Source organism: Apis dorsata, unplaced genomic scaffold (genome assembly GCF_000469605.1).
Source record: "Apis dorsata unplaced genomic scaffold, Apis dorsata 1.3 scaffold_499, whole genome shotgun sequence".
Lineage (NCBI taxonomy): Eukaryota > Metazoa > Arthropoda > Insecta > Hymenoptera > Apidae > Apis > Apis dorsata.
Genome location: NW_006263730.1, coordinates 103,459 through 114,459, shown reverse-complemented (window position 1 = coordinate 114,459; position 11,001 = coordinate 103,459). Strand labels below are relative to the sequence as shown.

The 11,001-nt window shown below is 26.3% G+C and overlaps 2 protein-coding genes across 3 annotated transcripts; one reads left to right on the top strand and one right to left on the bottom strand.

Moving 5' to 3' along the window:
* Positions 1-331: 331 nt before the first annotated feature.
* On the bottom strand, positions 332-3,758 carry LOC102674089 (DNA mismatch repair protein Mlh1). 2 transcript variants are annotated; one of them, XM_006620256.2, is made up of 9 exons: positions 3,530-3,757; positions 3,396-3,459; positions 3,098-3,297; positions 2,792-3,020; positions 2,507-2,708; positions 1,127-2,432; positions 990-1,053; positions 730-928; positions 332-665 (listed from the first exon to the last, which is right to left on the bottom strand). In XM_006620256.2, the coding sequence occupies exons 1-9, from the start codon at positions 3,640-3,642 to the stop codon at positions 373-375; spliced, it is 2,670 nt and encodes an 889-aa protein (XP_006620319.1). In that variant the 5' UTR covers positions 3,643-3,757; the 3' UTR covers positions 332-372. The 2 variants fall into 2 exon arrangements, with proteins under 2 accessions (XP_006620319.1, XP_006620320.1); XM_006620257.2 differs by lacking the exon at positions 332-665 and having other exon boundaries at positions 763-903; positions 3,530-3,758.
* A 1,333-nt stretch (positions 3,759-5,091) lies between these two features.
* Positions 5,092-8,862, top strand: LOC102674310 (heat shock 70 kDa protein cognate 4-like). The gene is made up of 4 exons (XM_006620258.2): positions 5,092-5,246; positions 5,918-6,131; positions 6,845-8,089; positions 8,186-8,862. Exons 2-4 carry the CDS (start codon positions 5,927-5,929, stop codon positions 8,656-8,658), a joined length of 1,923 nt encoding a protein of 640 aa, XP_006620321.1. The 5' UTR covers positions 5,092-5,246; positions 5,918-5,926; the 3' UTR covers positions 8,659-8,862.
* Positions 8,863-11,001: the final 2,139 nt, after the last annotated feature.

Here is an 11,001-nt window from a genome sequence, read left to right as displayed (position 1 = left end):
AAAAAAAAAAAAAGAACAAATTTTATGAAAAATAAATTTATTCTTATTAGGTTTAAAAATATATATAATATACATACAAATTTTTATGTTTCTTTAATTAACATAAATAGATTTATATGTAATGAAACAAATCGTTTTTTTGTCATACCATATTTTTTATTTATTACATTCCATTAAAATAATATAGAAAGATAATATTTAATTCAATATAGAATTTATTACAAAATTCGTAAAAATAAATAAATAAATCATAGAGTCAATGTAAGAAGTACTATGATTTTTTAATACTATGATTCATATTATAATTTTAATTAACTAATTATTAAAATAGAAAATCTTTTTTTTGTGAAAAATCTATTCTATCTTAAAAATTTAACATCTTTCAAAAACTTTATATAATTCAGGTAAACTAGCTATTTGTAATATTGTTGAATCATGTGCAAAATGTTTGGGAGGAAGAAAACTTTCCTTAATTGTAGAATATAAAACATGTTCTGTAATATACTTCCAATCATGAATATCATGTATGGGACTAATTTGACTATAATATTTTGCCGTTTCTCTACAAATATTTCGAAAACATGGTTGTTCTGTTGACCATTCTACTTCGGTAGCTAAACGTAATATATAAAGAGGAAGACCTTCTATACTTGGAAAATATTTTTCTGAAAGAATAACATAATTTTGTATTACATTTTAACTATGGATAGTTTATTAAAATATATTTACCTAATAATACTGGTAAAGATTTTAAATTTCCCTTTTTATCTATAACAATAGAAAAATATTCTTTTAACATATCTGCTTTTTCCAATAATAATTCTTTAACACTAGTAGCTAATTCTTCTTTTGGCCCATCTTCTTCTGTCCACCCAGCTTCTTTAGTATCTAATCCTAACATAGCTAAATCATATAAAGGAAGTGCTTCCTGTAAAAAACGTATGTATATGTATGTAATGATAATTTTATTTATCTGCATAAATACATACCGAAAATTTAATGACTGCATAATTTGCAAAATCATAGAGCATAATTTCATAAAAATGTTCTTCCCTAAATAAAAAAAAATATAATTCAATTTTTTTATATATATTATAAAATTTTATGAAAAAAAATTGATGCTCACGCTAATTTTTGTGTATTGCAAAGATACAAATTAACTCCGCTTTGAATTAAAGCAGAAGACTGATCTATACAACCAACAAAAGTTAATTCTGATAAAATTTGTTTCAGACCTTCATGGCATGCATCTTCTACTTCTTTTCGTAATTTTAAAACGCTCGTTAATTTTACTTCTCTTCTAAAATTATTTATTGAATAAGATTTAAATTCATATGAACATTTATTATCATTATTTTTATCATTATCATTATTAATTTCGCTTGATGTTTGTTCAACATTTTGTATTTCATTGAGTTGTTTATTTTCTTCAGGTTCGTAATTTTTTATTTCTTGTTTACTTATATCATTTTTATCTATTATTTTTTTTTCTTCTGATTTAGTGCTCTTATTTCCAAAACATTTATATACTTGTTTACGAGCTTTATCTGCAATAACATCGATACATTTATCTTTTATAGAATCTGCTGTATCTTCATCTATTTCATCATTTGTAATTTCTAAAATATCTTGCATACTATTTAATTTTTCTTCTTCTTCTTTGTTAATATTCTGAATACATAAATTTATATTAGGTTCATCAGATGCTAGAAAATCTGATGTAGATGAACTTGTATCATTTATGATATTACTCCATGGACTATTAGATTTTTCTGTTGCCACTGTTGTTGTAATGTGCATTGATTTATCTTTTTGTTGTATATCAATTATATTTGGTGTTAAGCATTGTATTTTATCTGTATTTTTTTCATTATCTACAACATGCGTCGATTTATCTTTTTGCTGTATATTTATTATATCTGATGTTAAGCATTGTATTTTATCTATATTTTCTTCATCAATATTTTCTTCAATACTATTTTGAGTTTTTGTATTCAAATGAGTTTTATGAGTGTCATCATTTTTAACATATTTCATTTCTGTATGAATCATAAAATTAAATTTATCCAGTTTTTGATCAGAAGCATCAGTTCTGATCATTTCTTGAGGACGAATTTTTTTTATTTTGTTACTGTTATCTTCTTCATATTCTGGTAAAATTTCTTTCAAAACTTCTTTAGTAATATCTGCTTTTGGTAGCCGAGTTTTTAAGTAAAATGTTTTAGAAGCACTATTTGCAGATAATTTTTCATCTAAAGCGAGTTTCATTTTTTCAATGATAGAATTTTCATGAAGAAATTTAACTTCATGTTTCGTCGGATGTATATTAACATCGATATTTCGTGACTCAATTTCTAAAGATATATAACACCATGGATGAGTCTTTTTTGGAAGATAAAATGTATAAAGTTCTTCTAACATTTTTTGAATAGCTAAAATAGAATATCTGTATAATATAACTTTATAACTAAAACTAAATTTTTTATTCTAATATTTCAAAACTTACAAGAAGATTTTACTAATCTGTTATTAATGAATAAGAGAAATGTCATCTTTTTGTTTGTATAATTTGCATTTGTTATTAAAGCATGCATTTTAAATTTATAAATATCATCTTTAAATTCTATTTCTAATAATTCACGAAATACAGGATTACCATAGAGTATTCGTATGTTATTCATTTTAGTTGAATTATGTGGTGTACGAATCTAAATGTTAAAAACATTTATGAATAAATAAATAAATGAATAAAAATATTTAAAATTATAAAATTTTATATATGATAAAATACCTGAGGTGCTATTTCACCATGTTTTTTTAATACAAATCCTACATCTGCATTATGAATTGCATATTTTGTAACTACATCTGTAATTCTATTAAATTCTTCATTTGGATTTGACAAAGCCTTTCTTCTTGTTGCAACATTATAAAATAAATTTTCAATTACTATAGTAGTGCCTTGATTTCCAGCACATGATTTAAGTGGTGCTTTTAATTTACTATCAACATATGATGCCCTTAAATGAACAAAAAGAATATTTTCAAAACAATTGCTAAAATTTATGAACAATTATATATACATATTTAAACATACTTATAAGCACATTTTTCATCTGCTGTTTTTGTTGTTATTGTTAAAAGCGATATATGACTAATGCTTGCTAAAGCTTCACCACGAAATCCAAAAGTTGATATTGTTTGAAGATCTTCAAATGTTTGTAATTTACTAGTTGTAAATCTTTCACAAACAATTTCCATATCTTCTTTTCTGATTCCTGTTCCATTGTCTTGAATCTGGGTTTAATAACATTATATTAAATTATAAATAAACATTATAAATAAATATTAAATTATAATAATTATTTTTTAATTTAAATAGAGAAAGAAAATACCTGTAATAACTTTAATCCACCTTCTTTAGCAATGATCTGTATATTATTTGCTTTTGCATCAAGACTGAAACATTTGAAGCAAGTTAATAATGAAAAAATATATATAACAATCATATGATTTTTAGATATCTAACCTGTTTTCAATTAGTTCTTTTAATGCATTTGCTGGTCTTTGTATTACTTCACCAGCTGCAATCCTATTTACTACAACTTCATCTAATTTCTTAATTTTTCCAGATGAATTCATTTCATTAATACGGTTTTCAGATTTTGATCGAAATATCGAGAAATGAGTCGAATATTAAATTAGATTAAATTATAATATGTATAGTAATTATAATGTATATGATGTAAAATAATTACATTTATAATAAAGAAAAAAAAATGAAAATAAAAGTTCTAATTTTAATAAGCATGAATTGTTTTCTTTTAAGATAAAAATATAGTGTATATAAATTCTTTAATTTTATTTCGCGCCAAATATTTGAATTAAAGTTAATAAATATATCAACTTCAAAAAAATCATTTACAATACTAATATGCAGAGAGATATTTTTTAATACATTATTAATCTTTTTATAAAATACCAAGAATAAATAAACAATTATTTATAATAAAAATACAAAAAATATACATATTAGTGATTTTTTATTATTACTTTTGATTATTATGTACCTAAAGTTATTTTTATATAGTATTATTCTAGTGTATGTAGTCATATATGTAGTTATTAACATATTTAGTAACAGTCAATCTTATGTGATGTAATAATAAAGCAATAATATCGTTTCACTGACATAATTAAATTATTTTTAAATTAAAATATATATTCAAAGAAAGATATATAAATTGTTACATAAATATAATATGTTTTTGAAAATTTATTTTTACTACAATTATTGAATTGTTCTAGATTAAATATATATAACCATATTTTAAAAACTATTTTATTTAATTTAATTTAATTTAAATTTATTTAATTTATAATTTATAATATAAATTAATTTAATTTAATTAATTTAATTTTATTTAATTTTGATTTAATTTAATAAAGTTTGTTATTTGAATAATATAGTATTTAAATATGTATATGCATAAATGATTAGTAATATTTTTAATATTTTAAATATATTTATCTAATTTAATTATCTAACAATTTGATATAAATTTTTATATCTATGATCAAGTACAAATTTTATATTAATATAATATTTTAATAATTTTTATTGTTGATTTTTTAAAAGGAAAATCAAAAGAAATATAATTTATATTTATAATTATAGTAATATCCTTCATTATAATATATAAAATATTTTTATATATACAGTATATTTGTTTATTATTTATATAAATGTTCAGACTTAAATTTTTGGAAATCAATTAAATATATATTATAATATATTAAATCATTTGTATTTTTTCATATCTTTGATATTATCGATGTGTATATAATTATAACTACTTAAGTTTTACAAATAAACAAGAAAATATTTAGCATGCTAAATATAACCGCGATCTTGAACGTAATATATTCCAGCATTTTCTCGTATTTCTACCATCATATTTCTCTCTCTTTTTGTCGGTAAGTTATACCTCATTCTGATATATTTATCCTTGTTCTAGATGCATCGAAACTTCTGAGCCAATAAGAATGTGTGTTTGAATAAACGAAATGCCGTGATTGGTCATCTACAGAAACTTCTCGAAGCGCGAGGTTTGGTGTATTAAAAGACCCCCGCGCGTATCACACTCAGACAGAGTTTGGAAAGCGAGAAGTGAACATTGCGTTTACGTATAATTTATTACATTGCGATTTATTCTGTGATATATACGAAACAAACGATAGAAAATGTAAGTAATTTGAATACATCATGATAGCATGTTTATAATTTACTTATTGAGTAATTTTTTATGTTTAAGTGCGTAAATATACTATGAAAAGACTAACGATACAAACATCATGAAGTTGCATCATATTGATAAAATATTGACAGATTTCGAGTTTGATTTTTTTTTTTTATTTAAAAATGATCCTTTGAAAGTTTTACCGTTGGATTTTAAGAACTGAGATTTGAATCGGATTCCACATTTATCGATAAATTTCGAGTTTTCATAAACTTGTCAATTACTATTAACTTGAAGCAAAACTTAACAGTGTGATTTAAATTGGTTATAAATAGTACATACAATTATAGACAAATTTATAATGTATATCATCTTTCTTATTGCGTTTTATTATTCAATATCATTTTTTGAATATAAGTTTTAAATTACAATAAATTACGAATAAGTTTTAAATAATAGATTAAATTTTTTAGAATATTTATGATAAATGTTAATATGATGTGATCTCCTACATTATATTAATTTGGACGTACTATGCGAACAAAAAAAAATAGTTAAATATCGAATGTTAGAAGATAAACTAAATAAAATTAATTTTTTATATATTTTTATATATTTTATATATTTTTTATATATATTTTTTAGTTACATATTTATAAATTATATTTTTTTTTCAGCGATAAAACATGTCGAAGGCTCCAGCAGTTGGAATTGATTTAGGCACTACTTATTCTTGCGTGGGTGTTTTCCAGCATGGAAAAGTTGAAATCATTGCAAATGATCAAGGAAATCGAACGACACCAAGTTATGTCGCTTTCACGGACACAGAAAGATTGATTGGCGACGCGGCCAAAAATCAGGTTGCAATGAACCCAAACAACACTATTTTTGGTAAGTAAAAGCCAAATTTAATAATTCAATTTATTCTTCACTTTTCATTTCATATATTATTTTTTATTTTACTGTAATATCAGTATTATTATATTTTAATTATAAATTATAAAAAAAAATATAAATGATTAAAATATAATAAAATATTTTTTTATAAAATATTTTTAAAATGTTTGAAATAAATATATATTGCAATTTGCAAATATTATATAATAAGGAAATTACATACTTCGTTATATCGATCTTTTTGTGTATTTTTCTTCGCGAAACTTCGTATTGATATCATACTTCTCTATATGTAGATTTGTTATGTTTACACATAGACTAAAGAATAGTAAGTCATAGTGTTGAATTTCATTACTGACCTCGTACAATTTTATTCTTTTGCTTCATTTATAAAAGTGTGATACTTTGCGCATTACACCAATTTCATAATATATTATTATTTAATATTTTTTTTAGTTACAGTTTTCTCTGATATATATATTTATTTTTTATTTTTATTTTTATAAAATATTTTATATTTTTTTTATATCTGTTTGAAAATAATGTAACGAGAATGTTGAAGCGTAAAAGATATTAATAGAAACAATATAATTATACATTCTTTCATTAATTTATTCATATTTCTTATTTTTAATAATTTTTCTTTCTATATATTTAAATTGTTATTTAAATTAAATTTGTAAATTATGATATGTTTTATTAAACAGATGCGAAAAGATTGATCGGTCGTCGCTTCGATGATACAACAGTACAAAGTGATATGAAACATTGGCCATTCACGGTGATGAACGATGGAGGAAAACCTAAGATCAAGGTTTCGTATAAAGGTGAAACGAAGACTTTCTTCCCCGAAGAAGTGTCTTCGATGGTTCTCACGAAAATGAAAGAAACTGCAGAAGCCTACTTAGGAAAAATAGTTACCAATGCCGTTATTACCGTCCCCGCATATTTCAATGATTCACAAAGACAAGCTACCAAAGATGCGGGAGCAATAGCAGGCTTAAACGTTTTAAGAATAATTAATGAACCAACCGCGGCGGCGATTGCTTATGGCTTAGATAAAAAAACTGCAGGTGAAAAGAATGTATTGATCTTTGACTTGGGAGGTGGCACCTTTGATGTGTCCATATTGACTATCGAAGATGGCATCTTTGAAGTGAAGTCAACAGCAGGCGATACTCATCTTGGTGGTGAAGACTTCGATAATCGGATGGTGAATCACTTCGTCCAGGAGTTCAAGAGAAAATACAAGAAAGACTTAAGTTCGAATAAGAGGGCCCTTAGACGATTGAGGACCGCTTGTGAGAGAGCAAAGAGAACTTTAAGCTCTTCAACACAAGCCAGCATCGAAATCGATTCTCTTTTCGAGGGCATTGATTTCTACACATCGATTACCAGAGCCAGATTTGAAGAACTTTGCGCGGATTTATTTAGGAGCACATTGGAACCAGTTGAAAAGGCTTTGAGAGATGCCAAGATGGACAAAGCTCATGTTCACAGTATCGTTTTAGTCGGTGGTTCTACCAGAATACCAAAGATTCAAAAATTACTACAGGACTTTTTCAATGGAAAAGAATTGAATAAATCGATCAATCCTGATGAAGCTGTTGCTTATGGCGCAGCTGTACAGGCCGCTATTTTGCATGGTGACAAATCTCAAGAAGTTCAGGATCTATTGCTATTGGATGTCACTCCATTATCTCTGGGTATAGAAACAGCTGGTGGTGTGATGACAACTTTGATCAAGAGGAACACGACGATACCAACCAAGCAAACACAAACTTTCACTACTTATTCCGATAATCAACCTGGCGTCTTGATTCAAGTATACGAAGGAGAGAGAGCTATGACAAAAGATAATAATATTCTTGGAAAGTTTGAACTTACTGGCATTCCACCTGCACCTAGAGGTGTACCTCAAATTGAGGTCACATTTGATATCGATGCTAATGGTATGTGCATTATCTTTTTTCAATACAATATTTCTTTATAAAATATCTTCAATATATTCATTAATAAATTAATAATTTTCCTTTCTGAAATTATAGGTATTCTGAATGTATCCGCAATTGAAAAGTCAACCGGAAAGGAGAACAAGATCACCATCACAAATGATAAAGGTCGATTGTCAAAAGAAGATATCGAGAGAATGGTGAACGAAGCAGAAAGATACCGCAATGAAGATGAACAACAACGTGAAAGAATAACTGCCAAAAATGCATTAGAATCTTATTGTTTCAATATGAAGAGTACAATGGAAGATGAGAAGATCAAAGATAAGATCGATTCAACGGAAAAAGAAAAGGTCATTAATAAGTGTAACGAAGTGATTTCATGGTTGGATGCAAATCAATTGGCAGAGAAGGAAGAATTCGCCGATAAGCAGAAAGAATTGGAATCCGTTTGCAATCCTGTTGTCACTAAATTATATCAGGGAGGAGCTACACCTGGAGGGTTCCATCCAGGTGCTGCTACAGGAGGCGGTGGTGCTGGAGGACCAACCATCGAAGAAGTAGACTAAAAAAACAAGAAATCATCCATAACATTAAATATCTTTTTCGTTTCATTGTATTTATTTCAACTCAAACTTTGCACAGTCATGATCATCGATTTTCATATTTGTTTACATTGATAATGCATATTTTTTGAGATCAGAGACTTTATTTCCTGCAAGAAAGAGATTTTATTTCTTGTATTTAAAAAGATTGGTAATATAAATTTGTTATAAAAAAAAATCACTACGTTTAAATATTTATTTCTATATTGTGTCTATTAATTTTTTAAATCGATTTATCGATCAATGTTTTTTATTTTTGATATTTAATAATTTTCTGGTTTGTAAAATTGAACCAGAATGATTAAATACGTGATAATAATGCTGATAAACGAAAAATTATATAATACGAAAAATTTACAATATGCAAATTTACAATATACTTATTAATTGGATATTATAATACTTACTCTGGTTAGTAAAGAATTATCCATTTCAAAGAAATCGCACGCGGTAAATATAATTCTATATTACTATATATTATCATAATTTTAACAAGAAATCATTGATTTCATTTCGCACGTTCAAAATTAGATCTTAGAAAACTTTCCATTCCGAATGTATTCAAATTCAAAATGGCATTATCATATTCATTGTTACAAATTTTTAATTCTTGTGATTCTTTATTACGAAAATTTTTGAAGAAAAATTGCTATTTTGTTAAATTTAGTCGAATATTAGGTATTCAGTACAAATTCGTTGACGTGTAATCCAATTTTATTTATCTCTCGATGGATCAGCATACATACCCAACACATCAAAGTGAACTGGCATAAATTATCCAAATCACGTTATTCAGGAAAATATAAAACCATTTTTCTGCTCTGCGGCGCTCATATAGATTCTGAACAGCTTCGAGATCATCATTATAAAAGAATTTGTAGAACATAACAATAGACCATAAATATCATTTACTATTATTACTACAGAACATAATTCTACAAAAATCAATGAGATAATGCATAAATGATGTTATGCGTCATTTTTAATAATAGCATTTTAATAATAGAACGAGGGACGGAAATAAATTTCTTTTTTTAAAATAAAAGATGAAATCTTCAAAATGAGGTAAGCTCTATCCAATTTACGTCACTCTAAATACATATGCCAGGAATTAAGGCTAATCGGTTACGTGCCATTGTGCAGTTTCCTAATTCTCCTGGATTTTCAAAGCAATCCAACAGATCGTTATTTTTTCATTCAACTGTTTGATCTTGATCGCTCTAAATCTGTGGCATATTATATATGTAACGACATTGAACACGAAACTGTTTATTAAAATTTGCGCATCGGATGCAAAAATTTGATCATGTGATGATCAAATAATAATAAAGATGAAATAATAATAAAGAATGTGAAGGATCAACGATATTAGACCGTATAATATGACTATAAGAATGACCAAGATTTGACTCATCTTTATATATCCATCTTCGATCAATTCTTTGCAGATATTTTTATCCAACGATTTCAAAATCTTCATCCATTTGTCATAATATCTTACTACATGGTAAACGTAATATTAATATTGTGCAAGATGATACACGGTCTCGTTCATGAAATACATGATTTTGAACAATTCATTGATGAATTTCTCGCTGAAATTGGCGAAATCCATTGCGCTAAATACGACGATCGCCGAACAAACGCTGAAGTGAATCATTCGAGAGATGATAGTGATCCATTTTGAACAATTGTTCGATCGTACAACTTTAACATCTAACAACCAAGAAACATATATTATCGAACGATTTTGGAATCGATGGATCTTCTATTCGAACGTTTATCTCTTCCTCCATGATGATTTATTCTTCCAAAGATGAACAGAAGTCTCGATTCCGTTTGAAAGTTTCCTCGAGACGAGATAGCAAACTTTAAGCAAAGCAAAATACACTGAATACTTGATCCGAGGATCCACGTCTTACATATTCGTCGTTTAATAGACACAGATTGAAGAGATTTATATCGGAATTCAAGAAAAATTGGGGAAGATTTATGCATGCCAACACCACCAAGGCACTTTCATTTTTTTGATGGAAGTAGAATAGGCATGAAATTAATCGCACGAAAGGACACGAATGGGACAGAGGGTCCCAATCATTTGTTCCGTGATATGTGTGTATATATCGAAAAAACGAGCTTTATTTGCCCAACGACTATATTACAATTTTATTATACAGTAAACATTTAAAATGGAATAAAACGATAACTTTGAACATCGACCGTCTTTTTTTTTTTTTTTCTTTTCTTTTTCTTTTCGTTTCTTCGGTTTTTAGAAATCAGGCGGCGGGTCGAGTTGAATCATCTTGC

What these genes read in the sequence shown, in the direction of transcription:
- LOC102674310 (XM_006620258.2), top strand. Translation starts at nt 5,927, where the DNA reads ATGTCGAAGGCTCCAGCAGTTGGAATTGATTTAGGCACTACTTATTCT. An exon ending in CCCAAACAACACTATTTTTG is followed by an intron (nt 6,132 to 6,844) that starts GTAAGTAAAAGC and finishes TTTATTAAACAG; the next exon opens with ATGCGAAAAGATTGATCGGT. An exon ending in ATTTGATATCGATGCTAATG is followed by an intron (nt 8,090 to 8,185) that starts GTATGTGCATTA and finishes CTGAAATTATAG; the next exon opens with GTATTCTGAATGTATCCGCA.
- LOC102674089 (XM_006620256.2), bottom strand. Translation starts at nt 3,642, where the DNA reads ATGAATTCATCTGGAAAAATTAAGAAATTAGATGAAGTTGTAGTAAAT. An exon ending in TGCAATACACAAAAATTAGC is followed by an intron (nt 1,054 to 1,126) that starts GTGAGCATCAAT and finishes TTTTTTATTTAG; the next exon opens with GGAAGAACATTTTTATGAAA. An exon ending in ATGCAGTCATTAAATTTTCG is followed by an intron (nt 929 to 989) that starts GTATGTATTTAT and finishes CGTTTTTTACAG; the next exon opens with GAAGCACTTCCTTTATATGA.